Source organism: Lissotriton helveticus, chromosome 11 (assembly GCF_964261635.1).
Source record: "Lissotriton helveticus chromosome 11, aLisHel1.1, whole genome shotgun sequence".
Lineage (NCBI taxonomy): Eukaryota > Metazoa > Chordata > Amphibia > Caudata > Salamandridae > Lissotriton > Lissotriton helveticus.
Window position 1 is genome coordinate 168607306 of NC_136072.1, and position 18787 is coordinate 168626092.

Genomic DNA, 18787 nt, shown 5'->3' on the forward strand with positions numbered 1-18787 from the left:
GCCTCTATATAATTTTTGTTGACCTTAAAACGGCCTTCGACTTGGTACCCCGTCAAATACTTTGGGCAGTACTGGAGGATATGGGGATGCCAGCATATCTTCTTAACATCTTTAGGAGACTTAATTCAGAAAATTTGGCCCAAGTTAGGAGTGGTAAATGGGGAGGCTTAACACCTTAATTCCCAGAAAATAGAGGAGTAAGACAGGGGTGTGTGTTGGCACCCACCCTATTCTGTCTCTTCGTCAATGCACTGATTGCCCGCCTCAAGGGGGTCAAAGACATTGATGCCCCAAAACTAAAAAACGAACAGGTGGTGGCATTAATGTTTGCTGACGATACTCTCCTTTTGTCAAAATCGCCAAATGGGAATCCAACGCGCCCTAGACAGCTTTGCCAATTTTTGTTATAAAACGGGGTTGGAGATTAACACACAAAATACTAAGTTTATGGTCTGCAATCCACCAAAGACCAGATGTGCCAATCCCTCCCTGAATGGCATCGCTTTGGACAAGGTAACTGTATTTGAATTCTTGGGTATCACCCTTACCGATAGAATGGATTGGGGCCTACAACTTGCTAAGGCTAAACTCAGACTTTCTCAGACCACAGGGGTTTTTTTTTAAACTCCACAGGGAATCCACCTCTAAGCCAGTTGCTTCAATCATAGAAATATATAAAGCACAAGCACGTGGAGCAATTTTATATGGGGCGAAACTGTGGGGTCATCGTCCGGTAGAAGGTATCAGTAAGACTGAAAATCGATTTCTAAGATCAGTGCTGGTTCTTCCAACTAGTACCCCTCTTATCCCCATGAGAATGGACATGGGTATTAGACCAATAGAAGAAGAAGTGGCTCTACAGCCCTTTACCTATTGGCGCAGACTTTGGGTAACCCCTGAGCTGACGCATTTTAGATCTGAAACTGAAGAGCTATTGGGCTTCCCTGGAACCGAGAAACTGCCCTGGTTTGCTTTTATAAAAAAAGAAAGTATGAGACTGGGTCTATCAGATCTTTTGTCTAATCCTGCAGTAGTCTGTGCTGAGTTGTCGCGCGCTGATTTGGTCAATTTGTATCGTATGAATAGAATAAAGGATACCCTTAGTAATTCTGGCCTGGGTTCACTTACCCTTCAGTTTTTTAATATAAAAGACGATTATAAAGTGGAGCCGTTCCTAGACGAGGCCCTCCCAGGGCAGCGAGAAAACGTTATTTGCAATTTAGATATAGCACACTCCCGCTTAGGGTCTTCTCCTATAAATGGTCGTCCAACAAGTCAGTAGAATGTCCGGCTTGTGGGGCCAAGGAAGAGACTGAGTCCCATGTTTTCTTCTTCTGCCCAAAGTATAAAACCCTACGGCAACGTTGGCTTGTCCAACTTTGCAAAAATCTGGGGTTTAGATATCACAATGAGGCCCCCAGAATACTTAAGTGTAATACCTCTACTCCTCTTGTATTCTCTGTTTCGCGCTTCATCGATGCTATGTGGCGCAGGAGAAGATCCTTTTTATAAAAAAATCTTTTTTATATATGTTCACCTCCCAGAAACCAATCAAGAATTGCAAACCTGTATCTTTAATATTTTTATATTTCTTACATTTTTACATACTGAATGATAACTGGATTGTGTTCCTATTTTCAAGAGTTGTAAATATTAGTAATGATATTGATTGTATGTATGTATCTTTTATGGACTATGACCGAAATAAAGATTATTTGACTGACTGGCTAAACAATGAAATTGCACTTCGATGCTCAGAATCATCTGCTACTAACAACTTTCAGAATCATCTGCTACTAACAACTTTCAGACCACCAACACAATAAAGAAAATGACAGATGACTTCAAAAACAAACATTGTTGCTCTGTTAAGATGGATGTGAACATTTTATCCAGCAACCATCAATGGCGCGAGATAAATGCTGATTACACTACTGCTACTGAACCAGGTATCTTCACTGCAATCGAGACAGGAAAAAACAAGTTGTTTATTTGGAGTGGCAAGCTTTTGGGCCCTCAATAATGCACTGAAGTAGAGGACAAGTTGACAATCTAATTAGAGACGGGTCCAGTCAAGGAAAAGCGGATCACTGATGCTAAGAGGCTCTGAGGCAGTAGAATGTAACTATCCCCAAAATCAAGAACAGCCATATGTCATTTAAATTGTGGTTAAAAGATCTGGGACATTTTTCCACAGAATTAGATCCTTGAATCAAATTTGTGGGAGGACTTCTGGGTGAAAGTATCTTCCTCACTGCAAACCTCAGGACGCTCTTGTCCCTTGGGACTGGGATGATCCCAGATAATGCATGCTGAGAGTGTAGCGGTGAAAAAGAAGGACAAGGGAAACCCTACTCACTACGGAACCGGGGTAATGCGTTTATACAGAAAACAATGGTTCCTGTGGCATATTACTTGAACAATACTCAGTTAGTACAAAAAAGCTCAATGGCATTACAATTGCTAGAGGAAGGGAGGCAAAAAGAGAAACACACTTGTACCAGTTTATAATGGTTTCTTTGTATTACAAGCAAGACAGATAGTACTGCAATTATATCTGCGACGTACACACAATTTAGCAAAAGTGCAATGTGTCCCAAGTGATGTTGTGAGCGAAACATAAATAACGTGTAACAGTAAGTGATATTTACAAGTTTCAGCTGTGAATATTTACATAGACAGGGCTGGGGGTCGCGTAACTAGTTAGCATGGAGGAGTCTCGTTCGTTATCGGAATTGTAGCGGTGGCCAAATCAGTGATTACGGCAGGAAGCCATGCACAACGAAGCAGAGGGTGCTGAGGTCATTTGAGGATTGACTGATCGTCACATACAAGCAGCACAAAACAGCCCAACTGGTGATGCTGGCCCTGTAAGCGGGCTCACAGAAAGGAGGCAAGTGCCTCCAAGCAAAGAGGAATGAAGCGCGTGAGTATGTGGGCTACAGCACGGCTGTATAATGAGGCGGGGGAAGCAGTTATTACTCCAACAAAAGAGTTGGATATACTGACTCACCACTGTATGCAGAAATAAGTGAGTGGGAACCGAAAAAAGTAACAACCGCCGCAGAAATATGCATATTAAACCTTAGGCATTCATCCAGGGTCGCATTTACAACTGGGGTTAAGCATCTAGAATGCCAATGAGAAGTGACATCAGAAGAGGGAGAACACAGAACCAGAGGAAGTATACAGCAAATAGGAAAGAGGAAAGAGAGGTCTTCCTTTAACAAAGGGATAGTGATAAAAAGAAAGGAGTAGTTTCTGTCCTGTAACTCCAGTTCTGTAGTAGGGGTATCTCTGTTATAGTCATAATCTAGTGAATAGTCCCGCCCATGTGCGTGGACCCCGGAGCAATCAAAAATAATCTCTTACAGTGTCAAAAAATGCAGAAATGCATAGACACTTAAGAGAGAATTTAAAGACAGATAATGCAGCCAAAAAGGCTACACTGTCCAGTACTTCAACTAGAAATTCCACCATAAAATCCACAAAACAGCAAAAGCCTGTACAGATTTCCATTGCTTTAACAGCAAACTCCCTCTGGAATGATAGAGAGAAGAACCTGGACAGACAAGCCCCATAGGCTGCCATTATGTGGCTTAAATAGGATACTGTGCCTTTAAGGAACCTTCCAGAACCTTCTCCCAGTATCCCAGAATGCATAGCAGGTCCAACTTAGTTTCAGTTCTTTTTGAAGGCGTAAAAACGCCAGACCTGTAGCATTATGTATCTGAACAAATCTCCACCGGGGAGGAGGGCGGGCGCTTATGACTATAACAGAGATACCCCTACTACAGAACTGGAGTTACAGGACAGAAACTACTCCTTCTGTAGTAGGGGATCTCTGTGTATAGTCATAATCTAGTGAATAGAATGGCAAGCCCATCCCCACATCAAGCGGCGGTGGAGAATATGAAAATTACGCCACTATTGTGCGAACAAATTCCGCAGCGAAGCCTGCCCAACCTGAGCGTCTGCCCTGGCATCAGTGTCCAGGCAGTAATGCTTAGCAAAGGTATGGACTGACTTCCAAGTGGCCGCCTTGCAGATCTCTGCAAAGGGAACATTGCGAAGCATAGCTGTCGTGGCAGCTTTGCCTCTGGTGGAATGAGCCTTAGGTTTACCCCCTAAGGTCTTATTAGCTTTGCAGTAACACAATTGTATACAGGACACAATCCACCTAGAAATGAACTGTTTAGAGGTAGCAAGACCTGTCCTGACTGAGCCATAATTAATGAACAATTGGTCAGACCTACGAATATCTTTAGTCTTATCAAGATAAAACTTCAGCACCCTCCTCACATCCAGGGAATGTAAAGACTTTTCCGCTGGAGATGACGGATTCTGAAAGAACGTAGGCAAAGTGATAGTCTGATTGATATGAAAATCAGAAACAACCTTGGGAAGAAATTTAGGGTGAGTACGCATAACAACCTTAGCAGCATGAAACACAGTATAAGGTTCTTGGCAACACAACGCCTGAATCTCACTCACCCTGCGGGCCGATGTAATGGCCACGAGGAACGCCGCCTTCCAGGACAGGTGCTGCAACGAAGCCTTATGAATGGGTTCAAAAGGCTCCTTCATCAATCTGGACAGCACCACATTCAAGTCCCACGAAGGCGAAGGAAGCCTGACAGGAGGGAACACTTTCTTCAAGCCTTCCAAAAAATCTTTGATCACAGGGATCTGGAAGAAGGAAGTCTGTGAAGGGCCTTTCCTGTAGGCAGTCAAAGCAGCCAGATGAACCTTAATGGAATGGACATTAAGGCCCGACTGCGCCAGATGTAGTAGATATGGAAGGATGACATCTTCCTTGCATGTCGTAGGGTCATAGTTCTTAGACTTGCACCAGATGCAAAACCTCTTCCACTTGTAAGCATAAGAAGTCCTAGTGGAAGGTCGCTTAGCCTCCTTCAGTATGTCCATACAATCCTCTGGGAGACTCAGATGGCCATATTGCACTATTTCAGGAGCCATGCCGCCAAACTCAAAGACGAGAGGTTGGGGTGAACCATCCGCCCCCCGAACTTCGTGAGAAGGTCCGGCCTGCACGGCAGCTTCATGTGAGGAAGGAGAGAGAGCGGTGAAGCAGGTCCATGAACCACCACTGTCTGGGCCATTCCGGGGCAATCAGGATCATCTGCGCCCTGGACTGGGACAGCTTGATGAGAACCGCCGGAATCAGGGGAATTGGTGGAAAAGCGTACAGAAAGCTGTTCGACCAGTTGATCCATAACGCGTTCCCCAGCGTCCCCGGCTGGTAGTACCTGGAGGCGAAGCCTCGGCATTTGCTGTTTTCGGCGGTGGCGAACAGATCCACGTCTGGAGTTCCCCACCTTGCGAAGACTTCTCCTAGTACTTCGTCGTTTATGACCCATTCGTGGTTTTCCTGAATGAGTCTGCTCAGTTCGTCTGCCTGAACATTCTGCACACCTGGCAGATGGGTGGCCGTTATCGACAGTCCTCGAGCCGGAAGCCAGTGCCAGATCGCCTGCGCCTCCTGCGACAGAGTGCGCGATCTCGAGCCCCCTGCTTGTTGAGGTAATACATCGTTGTCGTGTTGTCTGTCTGAACAAGCAGAGAGTTGGTCTGAAAGGACGGGTGAAAAGCCTTCAGTGCCAAGTGCACAGCCCTGAGTTCCAGGAAATTGATGTGGTACGTGGACTCCATCTGGGACCACGTCCCTTGAATTTGTAGGTCTCCGGAGTGCGCTCCCCAGCCCTGGAGAGAAGCATCCGTCACGATAGTCTGTGTGGGAATGTCCTTGTGGAAGGGAACCCCTCTGAGGAGATTCTCCTTCGAGCACCACCACTTCAGAGACTGAAGAGCATGCAGAGACAGTCGTATCTTGTCGTCCCAAGATCCTCTCCTCTGGTCCCATTGATCCTCCAAGCACTCCTGCAGCGGTCTCATGTGCAGCCGCGCATGTGGCGTCAGGAAGATACACGAGGCCATCGATCCCAGCAGAGAAGACACCGTCCTCACTGTCGTGGATGGAGTAGACATGAGAGCCTGAGCCTTCCGAAGGAGTGATAAACGTCGCTCTTCCGAAGGAGACACGCTTGCTGACAGCGTATTGATGGAGGCTCCCAAGTACTGGATGCGCTGGACCGGAATCGGGACCGACTTGGACATGTTGATGTGCAACCCCAGCTTGTTCAAGAGAACGCACGTCTTCTGGAAGTGTGCTTGAGCTTCCGAGAAGGAGGAGGCCTTGATCAACCAATCGTCCAGGTACGGGTAGACAAACACCTTGTTCTTCCGCAGGTGTGCTGCTACCACTGCCATACATTTCGAGAATGTCCTGGGTGCAGACTTCAGCCCGAAGGGCAGCACCGTGTACTGATAGTGATTGGTGCCGACTTGAAAGCGCAGAAACTTCCTGTGTTTGCATGCAATGGGCACGTGGAAGTATGCGTCCTGTAGATCTATGGCACACATCCAATCTCCTCGTTGCAGCTGAGGGTAGATCTGATGCAACGACAGCATGCAAAACTTTTCTCTGCGAATCCACTTGTTTGCCTGTCGCAAATCCAGAATGGGCCTGAACTCGTTTTTGTCCTTCTTGCGGACAAGAAAGAACAGAGAGTAAAGACCTCTTCCTCTTTGAGACAGAGGTACGTCTTCTATCGCCCTTTTCCTTAGCAGAATGTCTGCCTCCGCCTGAAGCTCGCGCAGTTGATACTGCGAGCTGACGGGAGGAATCGATGGAGGAGGGCTGGTGAAACGCAGACTGTATCCATTGCAAACAATATTCAGCACCCACTTGTCCTGAGTAATTTTTCTCCACTCTGCCAGAAAAAATTGAACGCTTCCCCCCACCGGAGCGGGTAACGGACGAGGGGGAAGTAATTGCTCAGGGTCGAGACCCGGCCGGGCCCTTGGAAGCGGTAGAGGACTGCTGTCTACCTCTACCCCCCTGGCGTTTCTGGAAGGGCCTTCTGTACTGCTGCTGCTGTTGCTGCTGCTGATGTTGTCCGGCAGACTGCCCCCTTCCACGACCCTGCGACCCGAACCGCCGTTGAAACTGGCGGTAGGGTTTCTTCTCCTTGGGCTTCTCCAAGCCCACCGCCGTCAGGGTCTCCGCCTCGGCCTTCATCCTGGCCATCTCGTCATCCGCGTGTTTTCCGAAGAGGGTATCTCCGGAAAACGGGAGATTCGCCACACGTTGTTGTGCTTCCGGTTTAAGCGACGTCAACCTGAGCCAAGCATGGCGTCTCTGGTTAATCCCGTGGCAGTATCCGTGCGCAGACAGCAAGGAGATATCCGCCGCGGCGCTGATGGCCTGGTTAGAGACCAGCATCCCCTCCTGGACGATCTCCATGAAGTCCTCTTTGCGGTCTCGAGGAACGAGGTCTGCAAACTGCTCCATTGAGTCCCACAGTGCACGGTCGTAACGTCCCAACAACGCCGAGTCACTGGCAGCTTTCATCGAAGAGGAGGACGTACCACACGCCTTCCGACCAGCAGAGTCGATCCAGCGGCTCTCCTTGTCTGGAGGCACCGTGGATGCAGGGGAGGTGGCATGAAGCTTCCGGGCCGCCGTCACAATTACCGAATCCGGCACCAGGTCCTTTCTGAAGAAGGCTGGGTCCGAGTCCGGAGCTCTGGACTTTTTGAGGAGCCTGGAAGGCGCAGACTTCACCACTGCCGGTGTCAGGAAGAGCTGTTCAGCCGGCTCGAGGAGCCCCGGCACCAGAGGCAGCAGGGGGCGAGACATGTGTTTTTTATGTAATGTCTCAAAGATCACCGAAGTCGAAGGTGTAGGCGCTTCAACCGTGATCCCCAACTTCGCCGCTCCACGCAGGAGAACCTCCTGGAATGTGCCTATATCGTCTATCGGGGACACTCTAGTCTCCGGCGAATCAGACAGTGTGGGAGAGTAAGAACGGGTCCCAGATGCAGAACGTGACCTGGACCTACGCCTCCTATGGCGATGCCTGGATCTCGATGAAGAACCACGTCCACTCCTAGATCTGTCCCTTCTCCCCGAGCGAGACCTCGATCTCTTGGGTCTCGGACGTTCCGTTGGCCTCCCTGGTTCAGAAGCCTTAGGCTTCCTAGGAGTCTTCTTCGGTGGCGTCGGAAACTTGGGCATCGACACCGCCCTCGGCGGAACCGGGGGCGGGGGAGTAACCGGACGCGGGGCCTGCGGAGCCGGCAGAGGAGGCACTGGCGGAGGGGTCGGAGCCTTCGGAGGCGGACCCTTCGGTAAAGGAGGCAGCGAAGGAGGTGCAGAAGGCTTCTTCGGGGTATAAACCTCGGAATACGCCGTTCCCGGCGAGCCATCATCCTGTTCGGACCGTGGGGAGCCCCCCACAGTCCTAGGCCTGTCCTTACGGCCTCCAGACGCTGAAGATCGGTGCCCAGACGACGACCGTGGATCCTTAGACGTCGAGCGGCCCTTCGGCGTCGACCGTTTCTCACTCTTCGACGTCGACCGGTGTCCACGTCTCGACGTCGACCCCGACCAGATGGACGAACCACGAAACCTCGACGACGAGCGATGGTGCCTCGACGGCGACCTCGACCTCTTCGTACGTCTCGACCTCGACCTCTTGGATCGCCTCGACGTCGATCTCTTTGAACGTCTCGACGTCGATCCCTTTGAATGTTTCGACGTCGACGTCTTCGGCGCCGGAGACTTCTCCCGTCTCGACGGCGGTCTCGACGACGAGGATCCCCTCGACGACGATGTCCTTGACGGCGAACGGCGGTGTCGCCTCGACGGCGAGCGCCGACGCCGGGTCCTCCGATGTCGACCACTCGACGCCGACGACGAGGAGATCGACACCGGCTTCGACGGCGGCCGGAACACGTCCCTCGACGTCGACGGGCGACGTTTTCTCAACCCAGAGCCCTGGGGAGACCGGGAACTGGCCGTGGACCTCCCTCTCGACGTCGTGGTCATCGCAACTGACCCAGACGGAGATCTTGGGCGCGGGCTGGACTTCCTGCCCCTGGGGAGCCCCCCAGAGGCCTCAGCATGGGCAGAAGGAGCCCCTCCTGACCCACCTCGTGCCTTCAATCTTCTTTCTTCAAGTCCCTGAAGTCTGATTTTTCCTTCAGGGTCCTTCCAGAGAAGCCTCTACAGATCACACAGTCCTCAGGGATGTGGGAAGAGGGAAGGCAGAGGATACAGACCTCATGGGGGTCTGACTTGGCCTTCTTCCTGGAGCACTCCGGGCATTTGTCAAATAATGCTGGCATTATGGGCAATAAAAGAGTGCAGGAACCCAAGAAGAAAGTCACTAAAGTACTTTAAAAGCACCAAAAATCGAATTTAGTGTAAAAACACCAACAAAACCCTTGAAAAGGGAGAGCTCAATGCTCCAGGGTCCTGCTTGCAGGAGCCGGAAAAAAGAACTGAAACTAAGTTGGACCTGCTATGCATTCTGGGATACTGGGAGAAGGTTCTGGAAGGTTCCTTAAAGGCACAGTATCCTATTTAAGCCACATAATGGCAGCCTATGGGGCTTGTCTGTCCAGGTTCTTCCCTCTATCATTCCTGAGGGAGTTTGCTGTTAAAGCAATGGAAATCTGTACAGGCTTTTGCTGTTTTGTGGATTTTATGGTGGAATTTCTAGTTGAAGTACTGGACAGTGTAGCCTTTTTGGCTGCATTATCTGTCTTTAAATTCTCTCTTAAGTGTCTATGCATTTCTGCATTTTTTGACACTGTAAGAGATTATTTTTGATTGCTCCGGGGTCCACGCACATGGGCGGGACTATTCACTAGATCATGACTATACACAGAGATCCCCTACTACAGAAGAACATGTACACCCACAATTAAGACATTCCTTTCCAATGGGATAACTGTCATTCTAACATGAGGGAAACCATTCAAAATATTAAGCAGTAAAACATGAAGAGTCTGGATAAAAAAAATCAGAGGATCCTAAGCAGAGACAATGTCTGCAAAAGGAATTAAGCGCTGTGAAATTAATTAAATGCCAATGATGACAAAACGTTGGCTTGTTTCATGCCTAGAACTAGAGAACCAGGCACTGGTAACAGGGCTATGGATTCTGGAAAGCTTGTAGAAGTGGAGGGTGAAACAGATTTCTGCACAGTAGTTCCCAGACATTCTAAAATTCCATTCAGAGTATGAGTATTTATATATAAGAAATGCACAAAGTTTATGTGAAAGAAACAAAGTGAGATTTAATATCTTGATCACTCTCACAGAAGAGTAATTGAGCGGACAAGATACTACCAGTAGCAAGGGGCTTAAAAGATATCCTGTCCAGTGGAAGGAATGCCTAGTTTGCAGAAGTGACCCTAATCACAGAGTTAACAGTGGGCATTCGAGCAATTTAGGAAAAGCTTTTCTGAAACAGAAGTGAAACTGTGATTCTGGCATCCAGACAAACTACAGTAATAACTGGTGGGAAGTAATACACATGGAAAGCGAGAAAGGAAACTAACGTCCTGGACTGTGACAGAAAAAGTAATGATAATAATGAGAATGTGGGAGTGGTGACCCTAAAGGAGAGGAAAGAATAGCAGAGCCTTGATGACAGGGAGAGACTCAAAATAAAAGCAACAAGAGCAAAAAGCATGAGTAGCAACAAGGCATGAGACTTATCCTGCCCAACTAAGATAAAAAGTCTGCTAAACAAACACCACACTAACCAAGGATTAATGAATACTTTGCAAAATACAACGTGGGAATACAAATTCCAACCCATCGCTCACTTTAGCACACATGCTAACTAATCTGTCTGACCTTCCTTATCTATCCAGTCCCTATCTGTTATCCAGTCTATTCAGTCCCTTGTTTGCACTCCCTATTGTAACTGGGAATGGGCATTTACCTATCTCTCCCACCCCCAAATAAAAGGCGAGGAAGTCCCTAAAATAACCCTGGTGAAGCCAAAACAAGAAGACGCAAGCTGAATTCCTAAGAAGAGGGTCAGTTGATAGGTACTTCCATATTACATGACACTTGAGACACATTTACTATGAGAAAGAAGAGCATCTGATTACCGATGGAAGAATAGAGAATGCAGAACTTAAAGACTTAACATTAAAGAAAATGTTTCAATGAATTACCTGTGAACCAAGTTCTTTCATGTGCGGTTCAAGTTCACTGAAGAGATCGTAGCCTTGGTGGAAGAAGGCTAGGTGTGCGTACATGAAGGATAACATCTACAATAGAAAATATGGATAACTATTATACAAACCAAAATATGTTTCCTATGCATGCATAGTTTCTCCATATATCACAAACAGATAAATAGAACAAACACTTAAAAAGCAATAACCATCTTTAGTCAATTGTAATCATTGCTAATGGACTATGAAAAGCAATTAGAGATGAAAGCTCGAAGTCATAAATTGTGGTGGGTAGAAACCCCTAAACGTGGCCTAGGTTGGTTAAAAGAAATACATTTCTAGGAGCCCTCGCTCAGGAATCAGGTACTTACTGGTCATCACATGTTTACAAAAACTTGCCTAACTTGGAGACATTCATTCAAACAGAAAAATCAACAAGGAATGTGGTTGTATAATTTAAAATCTCATTCTCAATAATAGATTGCATCTGTTAACAGCAAGAATGTTAAGCAATCAATGGGTTCTGGAGACAACAACAAAGCAAAAGAGATGATAAATTATGCTCATTTATCTACCCCAGGTAAACGTCTTAGAATCTGATTTTAGCCTAGGGGTCTCAGAATTCTTGCTCGATTGATGAATTCAACTATAAAGTTTCACTTGTTTTAATTCGGGCAAATTAGCAATGCAGTGTACTGGAGGGGCAAGCACACTAGAGAGTGGAGTGGAGAAAATAAACAGAGTCTAACAGGGTGCTACACATCTTCTGTGGTCTCTTACCATTGAATGAAAAAATGTATCACAGAGGGGTCACCAGAGTGCCTGGCTCCAAGATGATCCCAAACCTGTGCAACATAATCTGCGTCAATCAGAACCTTTCAACATAGCCGTCTAGCGCCGCCAGATGATCCTTACACTGCACTGTACCTGATGCAGCCACCGGAGGCTGTGGGGATGCAGACTCAAGCTCGGGGGGACGCCACCAGTTTGAGAGGGACCAAGATAGCCGCTTGGTCGGTGCTGGCCCCGTATGCCCGCAACAAAGAGGCAAGACCCTGGGGAGTGGCCCTGGTGACAGAGGTGAGCGACCAAGAGAGATGGTTGGTATGCTGCACCTAAGCCACGCAGCAGAGTTTGTCGCAGTGAGACCCGGCCCTGATAAGGATGGGGGCTGGAGTACAGATGCCGCCCCCAAGGCGAGGGCCTGCTCGGCCACCCAGCACTGGAAATGAGCCTGGTGTGGGTCCCTACTCTGGCCACTTGCACCAGAGGCGGCATACTGATCGGCACTGCATCTACCTTGGGTCCGCATGTCTGCCTCAGCTGCAGAGACTGGGTAGGTGGGATGGGCAGGCCACACTGTCGCCAATGGTAATCTGTGGGAAGACACTAGACGTGTGGCCTCTGAGCCCAAGACACAGATGGGCGAGAATCCACAGATACTGCACTGTGAACTGAGGGGGCCTTCCCAAAAGAAGCTGTTTAAGACTCGGTGAGATTGATACAGCCTGCAATCATATTGATGCCCTTTCCTCCTCATATCACTGCTTATTGCATTTCTCAAATAATATCCTCTAAGGAGTTTTGCAATAAACTAAATTACTTTGTTATATACAAATTTAAAATGATCTAAGGAGCCTAATAATGTGTTTCTTGATTAAATCACCTCAAGCTGTCCAGAAGTGAAAAATCTCGCCGCCTACCTGCCTTGTGCTGTTTGAAACTTCCAGAGCCCATCAATCCTTGGCTGCCTGTCCTCCCGCCTCCCGCTGCCCGACTCTCTTGATACTCTGAGTCACGCAGCCGAGTGGAGTGCGGTGCGAGGGGGGATCTCTACAACTACAATCCCCAGCAGTCAAAGCGGCGCAGGCCGCGCCATCTGCGCGCCAGGAGGCGCTGAAATAGCGCGTCACCCCGGTCGAGGGGGGGAAGCTGTCCAGAAGTGAAAAATCTCGCCGCCTACCTACCTTGTGCTGTTTGAAACTTCCAGAGCCCATCAATCCTTGGCTGCCTGTCCTCCCGCCTCCCGCTGCCCGACTCTCTTGATACTCTGAGTCACGCAGCCGAGTGGAGTGCGGTGCGAGGGGGGATCTCTACAACTACAATCCCCAGCAGTCAAAGCGGCGCAGGCCGCGCCATCTGCGCGCCAGGAGGCGCTGAAATAGCGCGTCACCCCCGTCTCGCGGGACGCCGGGCGAAGCCCGGGCCAAGGGCGGGCCCGTTCTAGCCCGTTACAGACCGGGTAAGACTGGACTGGGCCACCTTATTAACAATTGATTAGCGAGCCCCCACTAAAATCATCTTTTTGTATTTTTGTTTTTCAGTTGGACTTCCTATTTTCACTTTTGCTGTGTAATTGACTATTGTGTATCCTATTAACATGTCTCCTAGAGTAACAAGAAATAGCAAAGCGGCGCATGTCGCTCAGATTGTAGGTCCAATAGACCAATTTATTGCTAAAGCTAATGATGCAATTAATCAGGGTGTTCTTTTGTTAGAGAGAAGGGTTTCATTAGATCTAGCTGCAGCCAGACGCTCCTCTTTAGGCTTACTGGCCACTGCCTTAACCCCACAACGCCCCTTGGTCCTTACCCCACAACATGAGACTCCGTCTGTTCCAGGGACAGTGGATTTATCAGTATCCATAGACCTCTCAACCACGCAATTATCTCAACCTTCTGTATCACATCCCTCCCGTTCGATCGAGAGAACTCCCGTCCTTTTTTCCAACATAGGGGAGAACCCCCCATCCCCTACCTTGAGGGGACAGCGGGAAGGCGCTATCCCAAAAAAGAGACAGGGAAAGAAAGATGTTAATAACCCTCCCACAATTATTAATGATTCTCAACAGGTCTCCCTGTTTCAACCGATTGACGATTCTCCTACATTAGCCCAACCCCTAATTCCACCTGAAACTTTTCAACAGCCTACTACCATAGTATCGTCGGAAATAATTAATCTTTCTTCTGACTATCCCACTACAGTTTCTGACGGTAATATAGGTAATAGGCGGGACCCCTCGGTGCAAGATCCCCACACTCTAGCTGCCCTTGAGGCTCTAATTAAAATTCATCTTAACCCCATCAAATTGGCGCTATCCAAGATCGAAAACTTACTAGCAACTTTAACATCTGAATTAAAACCTACGAACAGAACGACCTCAACGCCTGCTGTTACTGTGTCTAATCAGTCCAACCCAAATCAGACAAAGTTCGGGGTTTCTATCCCCCAACAAACCGTACAAGCCCCTAAAGTGGTGACTACCATAGCGGAAGTTCATCACACTCCTATTCATACCCCTGCCCACCCAGTTAGCACTAAATTACAGCAAAAACCAACTAATTTAGTTGCAAAAAAACCTGCTATACCCTCCCTGCCTGGTCCTTCTGCCCAAATGGCTAACCATCCTAGCCTACCAACGACACGTCCTCCAGCTAAAACACCAGCTATTAAGAACGCGGCTTACAACACAGGACGCAATTCTTTCCGCTCTGTTCACCTCCCTCCAGAAGCAACGCCGTATGTAGTTATTATGACTGGGGTTCCAGCGTTGCACATCAATTCTGAGGAACCCGGTTGGTCACTAAAAAACAAGGTACTCCACTGGTTGACGATGAACCGACCGCTTCCCCCGTTTGCTAATAATAGTGTTATCTCAGTTCGTAGAGTCCACACCCTGAGCTACGGTCTACTGAATACTCGCTCTCTGCAGAGCCATAGGTTAGAGGTTTTTACACTCCTGGAAGACGGGGAGTTAGATGTCCTCGCGCTTACTGAAACATGGCTGGAGGACTGTTCAGCGCCCGACTTGGTGGCGGCCCTCCCAGATAACTATTTGGCTATTCATTTTAACAGGGAGGGAGCTAAGAGAGGAGGAGGAGTAGCCCTTCTTTATAAGTCATGCCTCCGTGCCAATAGGTTCCTCTTCGAAACCCTTGGAGGAGCTGAGGTTATGGGGGTTAAGCTCAGGAGGGGAGCAGTCTGTGTGGTGTGCCTGGTGGTTTATCGGCCACCTTGGGCATCGCCTGACTTCCCTATCCTCTTTGTAAGATTGGTCCAGGACCTGTGTACAAGATACGATAAATTGGTGATCGTTGGAGACTTCAATTATCACTGGGAAAAGTCCCCTAAAGAAGGACAAGCATTACAGATGGAGGAGGCGATCTCCTCCTTAGGTCTCATCCAACAGGTAAAGGGACCAACACACGAGAAAGGTCATGTGCTCGACCTAGTCTGGACTACCATGCCAGCGCAGGGTATCACGGAAATTCTTCCTTGTGCTTGGTCTGATCATTTTTTAATTAAGGGTAGACTCACATTGAGGGGCCCCCTGTCCAAACCTGAGGAGGGCTGGAAAACGGCCCGCAAATGGAGAAACCTTGATGGGGAAAAACTGGTCCACCTCTTAGAACACCATCCCTCAGACATAGAGCAGGATGCCAACGTTGATGCTCTATGCAGACATCTTCAGCATAAACTAGGGAGTGCCATTGATGTGGTGGCACCTCTCCGCAGGATGAAGAAGGTGGCGAGAGGAGCCGGGGCGCCTTGGTATAATGATTCCCTTAGAGAGATGAAACGCGGGGTGAGGAAGAAAGAACGGGCATGGCGTAAAAAGTACGACGCTATCTCCAAACAAGAATATACCTCATCCTTAGCTCAGTACAAACTAGCCATACAATCAAGGAAGGCTGCTTTCTTTGAGGAAAGAATAACCACTGCTAGAAATCCGCAAAAAGAAATCTTCCGGGTCCTGGCGGAGCTCAGGGTGAACAAGGAGCAAAGTCCTGAGTTCACCCAGGAGGACTGTCAGAGGTTCCAGGATTTCTTCGTAAAGAAGATATCCGACATCTTGGGTGAAATTGCAGAAACTGCACCCCTCGAATGTCCGCACATACCGGACCTCACTGGCCCGCTAAACATTCCACCTCTAGCTGAGCTATCTCTTATTTCCAAACAGGAATTACTTAAAATCACAGGCCGAGTCAAATCAGGCTCCTTGGTGGACCCCTGCCCGCCTGACATATTCAAGATGGCAATGCCAGGAATAGAGGAAGAGGTTCTGCACCTACTGAACACCTCTCTCCGGACAGGACAGATCCCTTCAGCTTTTAAAGAGGCTCGCCTGATCCCTTTATTGAAGAAACCTGGAGCAGACACAAAATGTCTGAAAAATTTTCGGCCCATCTCCCAGCTGCCTTTCTTGGCCAAGGTAATTGAGCAGCATGTGTTAGCTCTATTATCAGGCCATCTAGAGAGTAACAACCTGTTGGAGACTAATCAGGCAGGGTTCCGTGCTAATCACAGCACGGAACTAGTTATGCTATCCATTTTGGATGAGCTAAGGATGCGAGCTGATGTAAAAACACCGAGCGCCCTGGTACTATTGGATCTCTCCGCGGCGTTTGACACCGTGTGCCATAAACAGCTTCTGTCGCGGTTGAGATCCTTTGGCGTCGTGGGTACAGCACATGCATGGCTCTCTTCATTTCTGCAGGGTAGGACACAACGAGTACAGCTGGGGGATCTATTTTCCACCCCTGCTCCGATCACCTGCGGGGTCCCCCAGGGATCTGCCTTGTCTCCACTACTTTTTAACATCTACCTGCAACCACTAATTGCTCTCCTGAATAGGATGGACTGCCTAGTGTACAACTATGCCGATGACACCCAGATAATCATCCGGCTGGATGATGGGCCAGGAGCTCCCACCAGGCTACAGGACATATTGAAAACCACAGTCAATTGGATGTCCGAGAACTCCTTAAAAGTCAACCCGGATAAAACGGAAGTATTACCCATTTCCATCTCGGGTAACCCTTGGAGTGATAAATTTTGGCCAATGGAGCTGGGTGTACCCCCAAAGCCGGCAGTTGCAGTCAAAAGCCTAGGCCTATATGTGGATAATAAATTATCCATGGAAAAACAAGTTACCACCGTAGTAGGCACCAGTATAGGCTTGTTAAGACAACTTAGGAAGATCGCGGCCCTACTCTCATTCTCTACCTTGAGACACGTGGTCTCAGCCACAATTCTGGCTAGGCTGGACTACGGGAACTCCCTTTATTTAGGTTTGCCACAGCGGCTGCTGGACAAACTACAGGGAGTCATGAACGATGCAGCTCGGCTGATATTTAAAAAACCTAGAAATGCCCATGCCTCTCCCCTGATGCAGGAGTTACACTGGCTACCAGTTCGCCAGAGAATTGTCTTCAAAGGGATGTGCATTGCTCACAAGGCTTTGCATGGCAAAGCACCAAAATACCTAAAATCCCGACTATCCCCTTACATACCGGGTAGGACTTTGCGTTCGTCGGACGCCACTCTCCTGTCTCAGCCCCGCTTTAAATTGACCACGGTGGGGGGCCGTGCTTTCTCCAACACAATCCCAGCCCTATGGAACAAATTGGATCCAGAGCTCAGGAAGGAGAGTAATTTACTTCCCTTCAGAAAAAAATTAAAAACCGCACTATTCAAACAAGCATGGAGTAGACCTTAGGTGTACAGCTGGTTTCAAGTGAATATAACATCTATCACGTAAATATGGTCAGACAGCGCTTAGAGACCCCTGTGGTTATAACGCGCCATACAAATTAAATAAATAAATAAATAAATAAATAGGGAAGGAGCAAAAAACAATCCCAGGAGACTGTATTATAATAACTTTCGAAGACCCCCAAACTGTAGAGCACATTTGTCCATGGGGTGACCAAACATCTTCTGACGGCATCGGAACAAAAAGGCTAGCTTTTTTCTATCCCCCCGCCCACCCTCCTTCTTCACCTTTGGAGTGGAATTGGACTCAGGTAGGGACTCGGCCTAGAAATCCGGATCGGATAAACTGGCAGGGACAAGGAGGTAGAAACCCCATGCCCTTGTCAGAGTGGAGGGGCGTCCCCACACACAATAGGTATGACTGCTTAGAGATGGTGGACTGACCACCAACAGTTACTGACCCGCCTGGTGGGAATTCTCCCACCCCAGGGCCTCCCCCTCCTACGCAAACTGACTTTCTAGTACCGACACATCTCCCGATCATAACTATGTCCCCTCCAATATCGGAAACGTTATCTGACCCGCTGGGCGCATACACTCATCATCGCGCCGGTTGCCAACTCCACTCTAACAACCTGCGCGTTGATTTTCAAGAAAGCTCGTCCTTAACTCTTAATTCTGACCTCACATTAGTACAACAAAACCTGTTCCAGAATGGAAGGCCAGCACCTATCAATGGTCCATCACCGACCTCCCTCTTGCCCATATTGTTCTGGAATGTGGCCGGACTGCGATCCAGAATGCTATCGGCATCATGGCTGGCTTTTGTCACTTCCCATCAAATAATGTGTTTCCAAGAGACATGGACAATCGACCCATTGCATATACAAGGGTACTTAACGTTCCATTCTTCTGCTAGCCCTTCTCCACATGGCAGATCTAAGGGGGGTCTTGTGGTATACATATCCAATAAGCTCGAAACAAAGAAAATTTCCCTACTGTGTAACACTTTGCATTATCAAATTCTTTTGATCATTTTTAAAAATGGTACATCATATAGTTTAATTAATTTTTACAACAACCTGCCTCCGGTAGAGTGTATAAGAATAGTCTCTGAGATTTCACTATGTATAGAAGAACACCGTGCTAAGTATGCACCATTCATGTGGAATGTAATCTGGGGAGGCGATTTTAATGTACAATTGTGTTCTCATTACAAGAATTCTGAT

The 18787-nt window shown here is 48.2% G+C and overlaps 1 protein-coding gene across 4 annotated transcripts in view; it reads right to left on the reverse strand.

Annotated features, from left to right (window-relative positions):
• The window catches only part of ACAP2 (ArfGAP with coiled-coil, ankyrin repeat and PH domains 2), a 402961-nt gene that overhangs the window by 206704 nt on the left and 177470 nt on the right, over positions 1–18787 (reverse strand). For all 4 annotated transcript variants that reach the window (XM_078666362.1, XM_078666364.1, XM_078666363.1 and 1 more), the window contains exon 8: positions 11061–11156. In XM_078666362.1, the coding sequence (XP_078522488.1) occupies positions 11061–11156 (96 nt within the window). The remainder of the gene's footprint in view (positions 1–11060; positions 11157–18787) is intronic.